Source organism: Colias philodice, chromosome 12 (assembly GCF_061535455.1).
Source record: "Colias philodice isolate Cphi_HAF_F1 chromosome 12, ilColPhil1 Martin Lab GWU primary, whole genome shotgun sequence".
Lineage (NCBI taxonomy): Eukaryota > Metazoa > Arthropoda > Insecta > Lepidoptera > Pieridae > Colias > Colias philodice.
The window spans coordinates 5,290,459-5,307,726 of NC_143097.1; the positions used below are offsets into that span (position 1 = coordinate 5,290,459).

The 17,268-nt window shown below is 32.4% G+C and overlaps 3 protein-coding genes across 6 annotated transcripts; 2 read left to right on the forward strand and 1 right to left on the reverse strand.

The window, feature by feature from the left end:
• Positions 1–957: 957 nt before the first annotated feature.
• Positions 958–4,237, reverse strand: LOC149483982 (phosphoglycolate phosphatase). Of its 4 annotated transcripts, none has more exons than XM_089701496.1 (6): positions 3,999–4,237; positions 3,488–3,636; positions 3,207–3,367; positions 2,978–3,115; positions 2,548–2,891; positions 959–2,194 (listed from the first exon to the last, which is right to left on the reverse strand). In XM_089701496.1, exons 2-6 carry the CDS (start codon positions 3,582–3,584, stop codon positions 2,026–2,028), a joined length of 909 nt encoding a protein of 302 aa, XP_089557622.1. In that variant the 5' UTR covers positions 3,585–3,636; positions 3,999–4,237; the 3' UTR covers positions 959–2,025. The 4 variants fall into 4 exon arrangements, with proteins under 4 accessions (XP_089557619.1, XP_089557622.1, XP_089557620.1 ...); XM_089701494.1 differs by having other exon boundaries at positions 3,488–3,639; positions 3,999–4,236; XM_089701495.1 differs by lacking the exon at positions 3,999–4,237 and adding an exon at positions 3,879–3,993 and having other exon boundaries at positions 3,488–3,639.
• A 1,652-nt stretch (positions 4,238–5,889) lies between these two features.
• On the forward strand, positions 5,890–7,688 carry Dci (Dodecenoyl-CoA delta-isomerase). Its single transcript, XM_089701498.1, has 3 exons — positions 5,890–6,360; positions 6,540–6,629; positions 7,276–7,688. Exons 1-3 carry the CDS (start codon positions 6,001–6,003, stop codon positions 7,543–7,545), a joined length of 720 nt encoding a protein of 239 aa, XP_089557624.1. The 5' UTR covers positions 5,890–6,000; the 3' UTR covers positions 7,546–7,688.
• Positions 7,689–8,436: 748 nt separating this feature from the next.
• Positions 8,437–17,175, forward strand: LOC149483984 (sodium/potassium-transporting ATPase subunit alpha-like). The gene is made up of 17 exons (XM_089701502.1): positions 8,437–8,616; positions 8,689–8,838; positions 8,909–9,081; positions 9,166–9,336; positions 9,452–9,581; positions 9,653–9,889; positions 10,024–10,236; positions 10,416–10,436; positions 10,615–10,805; positions 10,959–11,393; positions 14,826–15,027; positions 15,200–15,354; positions 15,483–15,669; positions 15,967–16,206; positions 16,554–16,742; positions 16,817–16,934; positions 17,050–17,175. Exons 1-17 carry the CDS (start codon positions 8,469–8,471, stop codon positions 17,162–17,164), a joined length of 3,075 nt encoding a protein of 1,024 aa, XP_089557628.1. The 5' UTR covers positions 8,437–8,468; the 3' UTR covers positions 17,165–17,175.
• Positions 17,176–17,268: the final 93 nt, after the last annotated feature.

Here is a 17,268-nt window from a genome sequence, read left to right on the forward strand (position 1 = left end):
ATTAAAATTCCTAATAATATAAATGTGACAATCGCACGATTTACATAACATTCAGTGGACAGATACGTAGCAAGAATCAAGATTGTACTGCACATTGTACTGTATTCATTTTGTGTGCCTATTGGGTAGATAATGTGAGAATCGGCCAACGTCTATTTTTCATACCTCTAAATGATAAGAGAGGCAGAACAACGTATGCCGTCCCGGCTTTGTTGTACGTTTAAAATTAAGCAACTAGCAAATCGGATCAATTTTAATATTTTTTGAGGTTGAGTAGGTACTTATTTACTAAACAATTACAAAACACCTACCTACTAATTTTACACATGCACATACACCCAGTACAGACTTTTCCTACCACATAGTAGCCACTATTTGGTTATTTTGACAGACTAGCTGTGTCGCGGTTTCAACCGCGCTCGTGAGTTAGTTTTTCCTTTTAATGGAAAAAAAATAGTTTTAATTATTAATTTGGTGCGGCCAGGTGTGCAACGGCAATCGTGATTTTTTAAAATCTTTATAAATTGCCGTGATGTAGAGGTACTTTTATTTAAAAAGCAACTTTACGAAATTGTTTACCAAAAATAATAGAAAATACTAGCGGCCAAATTTTGATAGGCAACCTGGTAGATATCTATTCTCCGAGTAATAAATATACATAAAAATTTAGGTTTTAGCAAAAAAAACTATGAACGCACTAATCCCGCAGCCGGATCTTAGACTATAACCATAATATAACCACAGACTAATAATAATATACTACGTATACAAATATAACCAAGAAATTTATTTTAATTCGTATACGACTGTGGTGGAGTTAGGAGTATCGTGTTCATTGTGGTCTAAGCTGAGAAATATAAACCGAAACTGTCGTGATAATAATAAACAGTAATTTACTAGCGAGCTATGTTATTTGCAGACCATTTAATCTTACGTGGGTAGTTTTTATAAAATAAAACATAATATTATATTAAACCATACTTTTATTAATTTTTTTCCAAGAACAATTGATTTCAATGACCCATTAAAACCGATTAAAAAGATTAAGCATTAGCACTTACTCATTATTATTTTACAATCATACAAAAATAGTAATAATCTCACCCAAAAAAAGTTACTTACGTACCTATTACGCTCTACTTAGGTGTTCAACACCTTCATTAAAATACAGATTAATTATATTTGAACACTTATAAAAGCATTTTAAAGCTTTTTATCCACATTTTGGATAAAATATTACTAATTGATATAAAACTAGCAATACATAACATGTGGGTATACTGAATGAACCTTTTTTATTATTAAGCTATTGCATAGCTTCTATCGCGGGCCTTGAGCGCGGGGACCGAATCCAGAAATTCCGTAAGGAAAAAACCTCACGCTCCCCACTCCGACGGGCGCGGAGGTGTGGCTTGAAGGCATAGCATGCAATAGCTTTACCGCGGCAGTCCCCGAGTGCCACATTAATTTTTTTTTTATAAGATTTTCTGCTATATTTTTTACAAATTGGAGTAGAGATATAGAACTGCAGATATAACTAATAACGTTTGAATTGTTTCAAGAACATATAATTATACTTTAGAATATACACAGCATTAGCTAATACAAATAACTTTCTTGTTTTGCAAGTCTAAAAGCACATCTACACATTATAAAGTTTCTATTTTAAGTTATTATAAACTCTTACTATCTATTTATAGTAATAGTTATTGTCAATGATCTCAGAATTATTTAAAAAATATGTACTTTTTTTAAATAAATAACAAAATTTAACAAAGAACTTTCCATTTCATTTTATAATATTAATTAATGATGTGTGTACTTGTTCAAAGGAAAGAAGAAAAAGATGGTGTAATAAAATGGTTTCAAATAGTTCAAAATAAAATCTTAGGTCTTAATCACACAGTGATAATGGCAATATAATTGCATAAAATAAATACAAATTACAAATATTGTGTATCACAAAGATTGTACAATTGACCTATGACTATGCTTAAAGCATTGTACTATTAAACAATAATTGCACTATGACACTAAGTTCAGTAGACTACCTAGTTTAGGCAGTACTACATCAGGCAAAGGTTCCTTTCTCTCGCTCCTCATTTTTTCCAAATCCTTTGTGGAAGTGACTCCTGTTAACACAAGCAGTGTTTGAAAACCGCACCTCACACCAAATTCAATGTCAGTGTTACATCTGAAATAGTATTATAGGTTTAAAATTTTTGCTAGCTAGCATCCATCAGTGGATTATTTTGTTTGGATTAAGTTATCCTTATTAATTAATTTAGTAATACTTATATCATTCACATGACGTGTTATATAATATTAAAGAAGGATGATGAAAGACAAAGTATTTTATCTTATTACAAAATTAAACAAAGACTTGCCAATGTTGTGATAAAAAACATGAGTATTATGAAATAGATAAACATAATAGTCAAGATAAATTAATTCTAATGTAAGTAATCATTCTAAATTAATTTTTGATGTAAACTTACAAATAATATGGGATTGGTACTTTTAAGGAATGAAATGACATAGACTTACCTATCACCAATCATCAAAGTTCTTGCGGGGTCCAGTCCAAATGACTCTAAAAACTTGCGCACATAATCATTTGGTTTTCCCAGCACTAAAGCTTTTCTTTCTGAACATGTTTCAACTGCCCTCACCAATGTGCCTGTACCGGGTACAATAATTGTACTGGATTTCGGAAACCTTTCATCTGTGTTTGTAGCAACAAAAAGGCATTCCTCATTTGCCAGGTATGATGCAGCCTTCATTAACTTGGGATAACTAACATGCTCATCAAAACCAACCACAACAGCACCCACTTCGGGATCTAAATCTGAATTTGTCATGGATTTAAAGTCTGGTTTTACATGATCTGGCTGAAATAAAATGATGAAGATGTAATATTAGTAATTACTTTGCTCATTTGAAAAAGCATTAGGTAAATAATTTATTAAACACCTACTCCAATTCCTATGTGCCGAATTCCAACAGCTTTCAATTCATCACCAATACCATTTGATCCAATAAGATACACCTTCTTTTTGAACCCAATACCTTTTAAATAATGAGCTACTAGATATGCTGTTGACAAAATTTCTTCCTAAAGAACAAAGAGTCATGTTATATTTCATAAAAATTCAATATTATGTTGTTGTTAAGTTTTAATCAATAAAGTGTATGTTATACTTTACCGGTTCAGCAACAAAACCCAATTCTTGAGCTTTGATAGCAAAATCTGCTCTAATTTTTGTAGAATTATTAGTCACATAGAATACTCTCTTTCCAATTTTCCTAAAATAATTCATTACATCAGCTGATCCAGGTATGGCATTATTGTTTATCCATAACACACCTGCAATCAAAATGTTAAATGATATTAAATAAATTAATAATGTAGTAGTAATAAATACATAGAATAATGATAATATTTCAAAGTATAAATTAAGCAACAAACTGGGTATTTAGCACTCACCATCACAATCTGACAGAACAGTGTCAAATGAATTCAGGAACTCTTGAATTTTATCCTTAGATGCCTCCTCAAGATTGAATACAGCCGATTTGAACATCCTTTTATTTTGTAGGACAGCGTTTTCTTTTATCTTATTCCAACAATGAAACCTACTATTATTACAAAGGTTATTGGCTTTTAGGACTCTATTCATGAAGCGGCAGATCATTTTAAATATAAAACCAACTCATTTACAAATTTTTTCTGCTACAGCGAAAGCAATTGTAAATTTAAGACACTTTATGGATTCAAATTACTGACTATGAAATGGATAAGTGTAGTTTAAATAATTTTTTTTTCAATCACCCTATAGAGTTGATTACTTGATTGATATGATATTAAATATATGCACCTATCTCGTTATACTCATTAGTAATGTATATAAGCTTAAACCAGTTATTTGTCAGCACAGTTTTATTGAACTCTGTAACGGGTAAGATATTAAAATATATTATTTAGAGATGTTACTTACTGAAGTACAACCTAATCACAAACGTATCGGTTACGGAACGGAACGTCAAAAATGTCTAAAACGTCAAATTTGACCTTTTTGACATTGTCCAAAAATATAGAATAGAATAGAATAGAAAACACTTTATCTGTACAATGCACACAAAAAATAACATTTATAGGCTGTTTTCCAATTACAGAGAATAATGCACAGGAATAATGCGACTCAGTGCCGCACAATGCCGAATTATGCTGATGCTTAATTGGAACGTGAAATGCACCAGCAGGTTGCGCTAAGTTCAGTGTTGAAAAAAAATATTCTTAGCATGTGTAAATAAAGTGGTACATACATAATAATTGGATGAAAAATATTTACGGTTATTTTAAGTAATTTGGATTTTGATTATTTCATTAACATTTTTTTCAATGTTTGTACCTTCATCCATACTTATATTAAGCTATTGCATAGCTTCTATCGCGGGCCTTGAGCGCGGGGACCGAATCCAGAAATTGCGTAACGAAAAACCTCACGCTCCCCACTCCGACGGGCGCGGAGGTGTGGCTTGAAGGCATAGCATGCAATAGCTTTACCGCGGCAGTCCCCGAGTGCCACACGTCTTTTATTTATTTTCTTAACACAATTTGAATTAACTTTGATTATTTCGAAAAAACTACAATGAAACGAAAGCTTTAAATTTTTTTCCAACAATTAATAATAAAATTAATAACGATAAATCGATTGCACGCATCAATTCACGCGCATTACTTTTTCTAGTGCTCGATTGTGCAAAGCGTTGCTGTAGTTGGAACATTCAACGTTAAGCATTATGCCGCATAATGCGCTCTAGTGCTGTAATTGGAAAACGGGGATAGATAGGTAACTTAAATGTACAATTTGGCGGCCTTATCGCTTTAAAGCTACCTATGCTAAAGATTATAGCTAAGGTATGCTACAGAACCGACATAAAACTGCTTACTGCTTAGGTACTAAACGGGTCCACATTGCACAAACCCTTGCTGTGCAAACTGAGCAGCTACAATATGATTTGAAGTATGAAGCGCTTAGGCGCTGACTCCACGAGCGAGAGAATCGCGACGAGTCCGCCCTTATATCGTCGGATAATCTCCACGAACGAGCGATAATTCCGCCGCGTATCGTCGCGAGTCGTAACGGAATCGCAGCGTTTCCGCGGCGACTCGTAACGGTATCGCCACGTTTCCTTGAAGAGAACTACGAGAAGACCAGAGGCAACGCTGAAATGACGCTGCGTTTGACAGCGGGCCCGCCGCGCGCTCGTCGCTAGCCCGCTGCTGGTCGCGGCGGGCTAGCGACGATGTAATGACGTTTCGCGCGCTCATTGCCACTCGTCGCATCGCGGCGATAATATCGCCGTGTGGAGACGGTTCCATAGAGAGTGTATAGAAATACGTGGCACGACGATAATATCGCCGCGATTCTCTCGCTCGTGGAGTCAGCCCCTTAGCGTTCGTAGCGATACTATTGGTTATTTACAAACAAATTCCTCGCTAGTGTACATCCTCGCACATGATTGGAGGAAAATTCCATATAAATTTTTATTAACACATAAAAGACATTTCAACGCATTCTCGCACCGCATATATTTTCCTCGCACAGCTTTGCTGAAAATCGCCAGCCATTTTTACAGCACAGCTAAATAGATATCCTCACACATTATTATTAATAATAAATAAATAAATAAAATAAATTACATAATCTTATTAATATTTAATAGGTGTTCACTGTTCACCCACATGTTCACCACAGTGTTCACGGTGTTAAACTGTGGTGTAAAAGCACCCTTAATCTGTGGAAATGTTGACCTCTGAACCTCCGAATAAAAACTTAAATCTCATGTGCACAGAACATTCTGACTATTAAATACTAAATAGTAATCTGTGCAGAACATACTCATGTGTCAACAGTCAAATATATGTCAAATGTGTTGTTTACAAATTTTGCATTAAGTTTAAAAAAATAAAAATAAAATTCATAATAATATAAAATGAATAGAATACAAGTACGCGATGAATCAAATGTTAGAATAATACAATTCAATAAACCTAAAAAGAAAAACGCCATTGATTATAATATGTATGTTGAGATAAATAAATTGATAAATAATGCAGCAACAGATGATAACATTTCAATCGTCGTTTTGACTGGAACTGGAGATTTCTACTGCAGTGGTAATGATTTAAACAACGACCCAGGAAATACAGATGCTCTGTTGAAAGCAATTGAACAATTTATTGAGTCTATAATATTATTCCCTAAGCTTTTGATTGCTATTGTTAATGGTCCTGCAGTTGGAATAGCTGTAACAACTTTACCGCTATGTGATTTTGTTTATGCGTCAGAAGATGTAAGTAGTATTCATCTTTAAAAAAAATAACCTGTTTGTGTAATATGTATTGAAAAATAACTTCATTATGAGTTTTGTGAGTTTTTAACTGTATAGGAGGTAATCTATGCAATATGTAAAATATCTGTAACATGTACAACTGACTTAATAACTTGTGTATAAAATAATGTTTGTTTCAGGCTTTCTTTTATACACCATTTAGCAAGTTGGATTTGGTATCTGAAGCTTGCTCATCCATAACTTTTCCTTCGTTATTGGGAGAGAGAATGGTAAGTTATATTTATAATTGAGGTTAAAATTTTAAAGAAGTGTATTCATCTATACTCTGTCCATTATATTATTTGCTTTTTGACAGCTTCACGCCTATGTAGGATTGTATTGTCTATGTTTAAATGTCATACAAATAATTATCGTACTTCATGGACAGGTCCCGCCCACTTAGTGATGCCTACACAGAATTATTCAATGATGGGTCGATAGATTAAAATATTTGATAGAAATACTCTGTAAAATATATCCGATACAGAAAAACTCTTGTATTATGATAAATAATTTAAACGTAAAGACAACCAAATTGTAAGATAGAAACCAATAAATAATAAAATATTAGTTTAGTTTAGTTTTAACATACAATGCATAGATATGTGGTCTTATTATTACATATCTTATTAGTACGTTTACGTTGTAATTATTATTTACGTACCTGATTCGATTTATGATAATATTTTGAATTTATAATTGAAATGCTATCACAATCGATAATCTTTTGAACATCACTTCTGGTATCACCCGTCGAGCTGTCAAAAAGCAATTCTTATAGTGGACAGACTATAGTAGTGTAGAACTTTAGTACAGAAATATTTAGTGCTGTAGTTAAATTTGAATTCATAAGTTTTTTTTTCCAAATGTTTGCAGGCACGTCAAATGTTGATGTTAAATTACAAAATGACTGCTAAGGAGGCTTTACAATATGGACTTATAAGTAATGTATACAAAAAGCAAGAATTACAAAGCAAATCATGGAAGAATATTAAAGAGTTACTGAAACTATCTCAACATTCTTTGATAACCACAAAAAGGTTAATGCGTGAACCAAATATAAAGAAACTCATAGAGATAAATAAACTTGAAATTCAAGAACTTAGAAATATAGGTAAAAGGGTATATGGTACAAGCAAATTATAAGAATTATATATAATATAATATAATTAGCATAGGTGAAGGTATTTCCAATAATTAATATTTTTTTAAGTTATTTTGAGGGTAGGTAAAGAGATCATATTTGTATATAAAATGTCAAACATTTATTTTAATATACTTTTAATTGAATAACATCCTTTTAATTTGCACCCAAATCAGAAAACTTAGTTTTTAATGCTATATTATATTTTTTATTTTCATTGCTGCCTCTGTGTGAAAATAATCAGCGATAATTGATAATTATTTACCGATAAAAAAAGAACCATATGACGCTATTGTTGGAAAATGATTAATGTTAAATAAGCATTGTCCTCTTTTACTGTGTCATTTGTTTTTCCCTTGAAATAGTCACTAGTAATGAAATAGTCAATTATAGTACCTAGATGTTTTTCCATCCTTGTATAGTCATAAATATGTTATGTTGATAATAATATTTTTGATATTTTTAGAGTTGTCATTTATCACCTTATTTATCCGTGTAGCATGATCTGAATTTATTTATTTTTTCTCCTTTTAATTACAAACTAGGTTTCCGCCCGCGGCTTCGCCCGCGCAGTCAAAGAAAAACCCGCATAGTTCCCGTGGGATTTCCGGGATTGCGTCATTTTCCCGGGATAAAAAGTAGCCTATGTCCTTTCTGGGGTACCTATCAAAATATCTCCATACCAAATTTCATGAAAATTGGTTCAGTAGTTTAGGCGTGATTCAGTAACAGACAGACAGACAGAGTTACTTTCGCATTTATAATATTAGTATGGATTAGTCAAAAAAAAACGACATTTAGGTATAATCAATTTACATTATTCCATAATTCCAAATTTAAAAAGAAATTTCCAGAGCCATCTAGATGGATACACGAAAAAAAAAATTAACTTGAATACCTACTTTAAATTATATTTATAACAAAAATGAATTCGCGAACTTCGAGTTTTTCTTCTATATCCGATTTATTCCGTCCTAACAATCCTAAAGGTCTTCGATCTAGGGATCTCAGTAGTACTCGTTTAAATATTTTGAAAAAAGAAATCCAAACCGATGCGCATCTTATACCGTTAAGTAAGTATAATTATCTTACTTTTTCACCCTTTATATAATCTTCAAACGTTAAATGCTTTCTTTTAATTATAGACGAATTGTATTCTTCACTCGATACCAACCCTGCAGTAGGTTTGACAAGTGAAAGAGCTAAAGAATTATTGGAATATTACGGTCCTAATACCTTAACTCCAGCTTCGCAATATGGATGGTCTCGCATGTTATTCAAATCATTATGCACAGGTACTTGATAAAATATATAACCTGATAAAGAATAAGAGGGATTCTCTAACTGTATTTTTTCTTTGCGCAGGTTTTTCTATTTTAATTTGGCTGGGAGCTATTTTATGTTTGACTGCATACCTTATCGAAGTATTTACTAAACCACATCCAAGTACAGACAACTTGTATTTGGGATGCGTGTTAATTGCAGTCGATGTTATTTGTGGACTGTTTAGCTTTCTACAAAACTATAAAAGTTCTAAGGCATGGTCTTTAACTTGCTAATAGATAGTTACATTATTTACCAGACATTGTAACTTTATCAAACTAATAACGATTTCTCTATAGATAATGAAAACCTTCAATAACATGATACCAATGAATACAAGTTGTATTCGGGATGGAGTCATGAATGTGGACACTCCGGTGCGTGATTTAGTGAGAGGAGATATCATTCATGTCAAGGCTGGTGATGTTATCCCCGCAGATATTCGCATTATCGATAGTAAAGGTTTTAAAGTATGTACATAAGTATCCAAAACTTCAAATTTTCCTAGTTTCAGTCCTGCTGAATTAATATGCTTTACGAAGTATGGAAGGTCTATGTTTAATAGATTTTAATAAAAATCGATAGGTGGATAATTCATCATTGACGGGAGAATGCTTAGCTGTTCCACGTAGCAACACAGAAGGTACTCTTAATATACTTGAATCGCAAAATGTGGCATTCTTTTCTGCATTATGTGTGGAGGGATGTGCAAATGGTAAGAAATAAGATAAAACAGATGCCAAATTGTAAATCAACATTAATATCAATTATCCAGGGTTTTTTTAGGTGTCGTGATATGTTGTGGAGATTTAACTGCACTAGGTCGTGTTGCGGGTCTTGCAGCAAGACTACAGCCAGCCCCGTCTCCTTTGTCGCGGGAAATTCGCCTCTTAATGAGATATATGTCTGTATGGGCGTTGAGCTTAGGTCTCTTTATTGCCAGTGCGTCGCTAGCTCTTGGATACCCGTTTATGCAAACAACTATATTTGTTATAGGCATTGTCGTGGCCAATATTCCAGAAGGTATGTTGATAAAGATTCTTTCTCTTGACTTCCTTACACACTTAGAATATGAAAATGTTCGACTTGTGCAAGTTCTGCTAGATGTTGCTGAGTTTAAAGTTTGCGGGAGTAAAAAGTTTTTCTATGTTTCGAAGGCTTACAACCAACGGTAACAGCGTCATTGACATTAACAGCAAAACACATGGTAACAAAAAATTGTCTGGTGAAAAATTTGGAAGCCATGGAAGCTTTAGGTGCTTGTACCACAATATGTTCGGATAAAACTGGTACCCTCACGGAAAATAAAATGCGTGTCCGCCATATTTGGATTGGTAATAAAACCTACACACTCTCGGATTCAGAAATGGGTAGAAAACAATTTTTTATTAATTTAATGAATTTTGAATATAGTTATGTTATTAGTTATTTAACTAGTTACTTATTTTGAAGTGGTCTTTATAAAATATTTATGAATAATAAACTATTTTTACATTTAAATGAAAGCCCTCAAAAAGTTCTAATCAACATTCCTATTCATTGTTTTCAGAACAATTGAAAATAAACCCAGGCAAGTATTTTCATCGCGGCTTCGCCCGCGTAGTCAAAAACTTACTTAGGTAACAAATTTTATATTAAAATCTAAAGACCTTCCTCGATGACCACGCTATCCATAATAATTTATTTAAGTAATTTTTAAATGAAAATTAAAATCTTGTTACAATACCTAAAATTAAACACATTTTCAGCATTCCACAGTTTAAAAATCTGTGGTGCACTTTGCAGTAACGCTACGATAAATGGGAACGGGTATATTCAGGGCGATGCTTCAGAAAAAGCGATATTAAATTTCTTGTCCCAGTGCGATAACCCAGTTTTCATTAGAAAGGACTTTCCAAAACTTACAGAAATTCCTTTTAATTCTGTTAACAAATATCAAGTAAGATTCATCACATTTTTTAGCGTCTCTCCAAGAAATGTTTTTTAGGTATTATAAAACTGATGGTTTGATATAATATGTATTTAATATCATCTGTCATCATCGGAATTTTGTACCTAATTCATAATGTTTGTAAAGCATTGAAACTTACAGATCAGTATTCATTTAAACAAATCAACATCAACATATGTTCTGGTAATGAAAGGAGCGCCTGAAGTAATATTAGCTCGAAGCTCTACTATCGCTTTCGACAACAAAACCATTGAAACTACTGAAGAAATAAAGGAAGTCATTGATAATGCTATTGAAGAAATGGCAAACACGGGTATGAACAATGTAGAAATGAAGATATTACTACATAATTATATAATTAACCAACCCACAGATAACTCAGGAAGTAATATTTTTTTTAATTTGTATATAATCATATTTGTGACAGGTGAACGTATCTTAGCATTTGCTGATCTGCACCTAGATCCTAAAGAATATCCAACGGGATATGAATTCGATGCTGAAGATGTTAACTTCCCAGTTGAAAATCTTCGTTTTCTTGGTTTAATGGGTCTCATCGATCCACCGAGAGAAGAGGTAATCATCTCAGCTTTAGGATAGTAATCCTACTAGTCCAGATATGGCATTATTTTAGCATTAATATTTTATAACGTATTTAATATATAGAATATAAATTATAAGCACAATTACAAATGAGTTAAATGAAGACAGGGCTTTCCAATGAACTTCGACTATGTGGGCGCGAATTAATTATATCATCATTCTTAAAAGGGGTATAAAAATATAATTATTGTCGGCACGTATTTTTACAAGTTATTGGCGCAGTGTTGCTGTTACATGCGAAAGCTTCCCCCACTATGCTAAATAGAGCTCCGTCACGCTGGAACCCGCTTTAAAAAAAACCTTACTTTTTTTCAGCCTATTTTACCTACAAACGATGCTAATAAATGTAGTAGGTATAGGTCAATTTTTTGTAGTCTTATTAGTTACTTAGAAAACATCATTGATATCGTTCGAAGTAAAAAATATAAATAATAGCGTGTTGATTAGTTTTGGAATGGGTTCCAAATTGATTGTAGTTTATTGTAGTGGCAAGAAAATTCTTTATTTGCGTTGTTTTATCTAAAATTATTGCAAGAAGGTCACAATAACAAGATTTTAAAAAATAAATAACACTTGTTCAAAAACTACAAACGATGCCAATAAATGTAGTATAGGTCAATTTTTTGTAGTCTTATTAGTTACTTAGAAAACATCATTGATATCGTTCGAAGTAAAAAATATAAATAATAGCGTGTTGATTAGTTTTGGAATGGGTTCCAAATTGATTGTAGTTTATTGTAGTGGCAAGAAAATTCTTTATTTGCGTTGTTTTATCTCAAATTATTGCAAGAAGGTCACAATAAGAAGATTTTAAAAATTAAATAACACTTGTTCAAAAACTACAAACGATGCCAATAAATGTAGTATAGGTCAATTTTTTGTAGTCTTATTAGTTACTTAGAAAACATCATTGATATCGTTCGAAGTAAAAAATATAAATAATAGCGTGTTGATTAGTTTTGGAATGGGTTCCAAATTGATTGTAGTTTATTGTAGTGGCAAGAAAATTCTTTATTTGCGTTGTTTTATCTCAAATTATTGCAAGAAGGTCACAATAACAAGATTTTAAAAAATAAATAACACTTGTTCAAAAACTACAAACGATGCCAATAAATGTAGTACTTATAGGTCAATTTTTTGTAGTCTTATTAGTTACTTAGAAAACATCATTGATATCGTTCGAAGTAAAAAATATAAATAATAGCGTGTTGATTAGTTTTGGAATGGGTTCCAAATTGATTGTAGTTTATTGTAGTGGCAAGAAAATTTTTTATTTGCGTTGTTTCATCTCAAATTATTGCAAGAAGGTCACAATAACGAGATTTTAAAAAATAAATAACACTTGTTCAAAAACTACAAACAATGTAGTTGATTGTAGCTAAACTCATATGTTTGTAGTGGCTGCTGAACCCCTGTAAGCAATAAAAAACAAAAAATTTAGTGTTCAATAAGTTAATATATTCAAAACAATTATGAGCCTTGGATTTCGTGTCGTTTGTAGTTAAAAAAAAATATTCATGCTCATACATACATCTTCGCACACGTGCGTGTTTGTGTATGCGTGTGGGAGTTTCGTAATTTAGTGTACATTAAATTGCACATGATATATGTTAAAAAAAAAAAAGAGTTGGATATCTTTAATGTTCAGTAGTTTGCTGTTCAATGTTACAAAGTCACTTAATAATCCGAAACTGCTGAGACGACAAAAGTAATTAAAATGAAATAATGGATAAATTCCATCCGAAACGAAAAAAAACTCAAAATAGTGCAATATAAAAAATTGGAATTAATATTGTCATTTATCGTTTATTGTAGTACTGGTAAAATAATTTATCCTCTAAAATAACTTCAAGAAAAATCAGATAAAACTAGCCAAATTGTAGTGGTATAATAAAATGACACTGGCATAAAAACTACAAACGATATGAACAATTGTCACAGTACCTTTATATTTGTATGTCTTGCTTATTACTGATTATAAGTGCGAATGAATAAATCTACTTAGTGTTTGATAGAGAGATACATTTTAAAACGTTAGAAAATAGAAAAGGAAATCGTTCGTAGTTTCACAGTTTGTCTTCCGACAGCATACCTTTATATGTATATGGACATTACCGATTAAATATAAGCGTGCGTACACAAGTTTACAGTTACTATAGTGCCTACAGTAAATGTAGCATCGATTATACCTCAAAATATAAATTCAAAATCGTTGGACTTACAAGTATGTGCTGTTTTTCGTATTAAAAAATAATGACAGCCAACTAACGGACTTTCGTAAGTATTGAAAACTTGAGCTGCAAAAAATTGACCTATACTACATTTATTGGCATCGTTTGTAGTTTTTGAACAAGTGTTATTTATTTTTTTAAATCTTGTTATTGTGACCTTCTTGCAATAATTTGAGATAAAACAACGCAAATAAAGAATTTTCTTGCCATTACAATAAACTACAATCAATTTGGAACCCATTCCAAAACTAATCAACACGCTATTATTTATATTTTTTACTTCGAACGATATCAATGATGTTTTCTAAGTAACTAATAAGACTACAAAAAATTGACCTATACTACATTTATTGGCATCGTTTGTAGTTTTTGGACAAGTGTTATTTATTTTTTAAAATCTTGTTATTGTGACCTTCTTGCAATAATTTGAGATAAAACAACGCAAATAAAGAACAACGCAAATAAAGAAAACTTGAGCTGCAAAAAATTGACCTATACTACATTTATTGGCATCGTTTGTAGTTTTTGAACAAGTGTTATTTATTTTTTAAAATCTTGTTATTGTGACCTTCTTGCAATAATTTGAGATGAAACAACGCAAATAAAAAATTTTCTTGCCACTACAATAAACTACAATCAATTTGGAACCCATTCCAAAACTAATCAACACGCTATTATTTATATTTTTTACTTCGAACGATATCAATGATGTTTTCTAAGTAACTAATAAGACTACAAAAAATTGACCTATACTACATTTATTGGCATCGTTTGTAGTTTTTGAACAAGTGTTATTTATTTTTTAAAATCTTGTTATTGTGACCTTCTTGCAATAATTTGAGATAAAACAACGCAAATAAAGAATTTTCTTGCCACTACAATAAACTACAATCAATTTGGAACCCATTCCAAAACTAATCAACACGCTATTATTTATATTTTTTACTTCGAACGATATCAATGATGTTTTCTAAGTAACTAATAAGACTACAAAAAATTGACCTATACTACATTTATTAGCATCGTTTGTAGGTAAAATAGGCTGAAAAAAAGTAAGGTTTTTTTTAAAGCGGGTTCCAGCGTGACGGAGCTGCTAAATAGTTGTCTAGTTACGTGCCGGCAACTGTAGCGTTGGTGATTTTTCAAGCAACGTAGGTACATATTAAATTATTAGGTACAATCAGCCATAGAAAGAGTTCGTGCAGCTGGGGTCCGAGTGATAATGGTAACCGGAGACCACCCAGCCACTGCCCGTGCGGTGGCGCTAGAAGTTGGGATAGCCACGTCGCCGAAATGCCACGTGGTCACTGGCTCTGAATTACGCAATATGACCCCGGATCTTCTGTTTCTGACTTTGGAAAAGCATTATGAAATAGGTTAGAAAGGAAGGAAGTAGATGTAGTAACAAAATAAATTAATAATGTTGATTTAGTTCCATTTTAGAAATAGTATTTCTAATGGAATATGTTTCTCCTAAGTTAAAAAGCGCACTAGCATGCACATACATTATAATGGAACTTACTTTTACTCAACTATTGCATTCATTAGTATTCGCGCGTACTTCGCCCACACAAAAGCTTCAAATCGTAGAAGCGTGTCAGAGGCAAGGCAGCGTGGTAGCTGTGACAGGCGATGGTGTTAATGATGCCCCTGCACTTAGACGGGCCGATATTGGCATATCCATGGGCCTCACTGGATCACAGGTTTTTACTTTAAATATACTTATTAAAAATATGTAATGCAGTTAAACTGTACGTATTTTGAAACGTACTGTTAGTGAAATGCAATGTTAGTGCTACAATATAGAGGATGAAATTCAGTCATGTTGCAGGTATCAAAACAAACTGCTGATATTATTTTGATGGATGATAACTTTGCCACAATCGTAACAGGCATCGAGGAAGGACGAAAGATTTTCGATAATTTAAAGAAATCAGTTTGCTATATCCTTATATCCAACGTACCGGAAATAATACCAGTCTTGATGTTCATTCTATTTTCAATACCATTACCGCTAGGTAAAAATATAATTATTTTCCAAGTTACCTAGTTACTTAGTACAAAAAAATGTGTAAATTCTTACTCAAATGTATAACCTTATTATCTGACCTTATGTTAACAGGCTCTTCGATTGTTAATTAATATTATCTATTATAATTATAGGTATACACAAGTAAATTGCTTTTTATATCTAGAACGTAAAATAAATTTTATTTCTAATGCTCGTTTAATATATACCTATAATTAATGTATTACATTAAATGGAAGTTGCAAGCGATAAAACTCATAAAACTATATAACAGAACTCATTTAAGGTGTTATGACGATACTGTGTGTCGACCTGGGTACCGACATGTGGCCCGCGGTTTCTCTGGCCCACGAGCGAGCCGAGCAAGATGTGATGGCGCGGCCTCCTCGACACGGCGACCCTTTAGTATCCTGCTCTATGATCCGATTAGCGTATGGACACTTGGGTCTCATTGAATTCGCAGCTGGCATGTTCGCGTACTTTATAGTGATGGCTGAGCATGGATTTTATCCTTACCAGCTATTCGGTAATTTGTGACATGCGAAACTAATGACCATTTTATTCACCGTAGACCTTTCGCTACTTATTCATTAGACCAACTACATATTTGAGTTAAGTAGTTTCTAATTATATCTACTACTTAGGTACCAAACTGAATTGTTAATTATGCTATTGATTAACAATTTTAATTACCTAACCATTAATTTTCAAAATACTTACTGAGTAGGTACCTACCTATATGCTATATACCTATTTACGTTACTATTTTTATGTCCTAAAAATGCATGAGCATGCTTCGTTATTACTTACCTTAAAGAATTAACATTTAATACAATAATGGTAATGTTTTATTCAACCAAGCTATAACAACAGGAATAAGGCAAAAATGGGATAATGAGGCCGTCAGTGACGTGCAAGATTCGCTCGGACAGGAGTGGACGTATCCAGAGCGGAAAGAATTAGAACGCGCTTGCCAAGCGGCGTATTTCGTAGCGATTGTTATAACACAAATGACGAACGGAATTATTTGTAAAACAAGATTCAATTCAATTTTTTACGCCGGTGAGACTATAAAGCAAAAATATAGCATATATCTTGACTATATTCGGAAGAGTAACAATATTTTTTTTTCATAGGTATGAAGAATAAAGCTCTGAACTTCGGATTAGTTTTTGAACTTATTCTTGCGTGTATAGTATGCTACGTGCCGGGAGTCAATACCTTCTTTCGCGCGTATCCCCTACGACTGAAATGGTATGACATTAATAATAATTGTAGAATAAAAATAGAAATATAGTATGTATATAGGTAGCTATTTAGTAATTTATTTGTTAATATACATAATGTAAGAAACTAATTTTATTTGCAGGTGGTTCCTGGCCCTACCTTTTTCTTTATTGATGTTTATATTTGACGAATTCAGAAAATATTGCATACGTAGAGAAAAGTTTTCCGGTTGGTTTAATAAGCTTACATTTTACTAGTTTGATTAATATAATTAGGTTTAAAATAAATACTCATATTCTTCATGGTGTTGTAACCATTTCTTAATAATGAAAATAATATGTTTCCAATAAATAAAATACGT

What these genes read in the sequence shown, in the direction of transcription:
- LOC149483982 (XM_089701493.1), bottom strand. Translation starts at nt 3,695, where the DNA reads ATGATCTGCCGCTTCATGAATAGAGTCCTAAAAGCCAATAACCTTTGT. An exon ending in TGGGTTTTGTTGCTGAACCG is followed by an intron (nt 3,116 to 3,206) that starts GTAAAGTATAAC and finishes TTTGTTCTTTAG; the next exon opens with GAAGAAATTTTGTCAACAGC. An exon ending in ACTTTGATGATTGGTGATAG is followed by an intron (nt 2,195 to 2,547) that starts GTAAGTCTATGT and finishes ATACTATTTCAG; the next exon opens with ATGTAACACTGACATTGAAT.
- Dci (XM_089701498.1), top strand. Translation starts at nt 6,001, where the DNA reads ATGAATAGAATACAAGTACGCGATGAATCAAATGTTAGAATAATACAA. An exon ending in TTGTTTATGCGTCAGAAGAT is followed by an intron (nt 6,361 to 6,539) that starts GTAAGTAGTATT and finishes TGTTTGTTTCAG; the next exon opens with GCTTTCTTTTATACACCATT. An exon ending in CGTTATTGGGAGAGAGAATG is followed by an intron (nt 6,630 to 7,275) that starts GTAAGTTATATT and finishes AAATGTTTGCAG; the next exon opens with GCACGTCAAATGTTGATGTT.
- LOC149483984 (XM_089701502.1), top strand. Translation starts at nt 8,469, where the DNA reads ATGAATTCGCGAACTTCGAGTTTTTCTTCTATATCCGATTTATTCCGT. An exon ending in CGTGGCCAATATTCCAGAAG is followed by an intron (nt 9,890 to 10,023) that starts GTATGTTGATAA and finishes TATGTTTCGAAG; the next exon opens with GCTTACAACCAACGGTAACA. An exon ending in TTCAATACCATTACCGCTAG is followed by an intron (nt 15,670 to 15,966) that starts GTAAAAATATAA and finishes AACTCATTTAAG; the next exon opens with GTGTTATGACGATACTGTGT.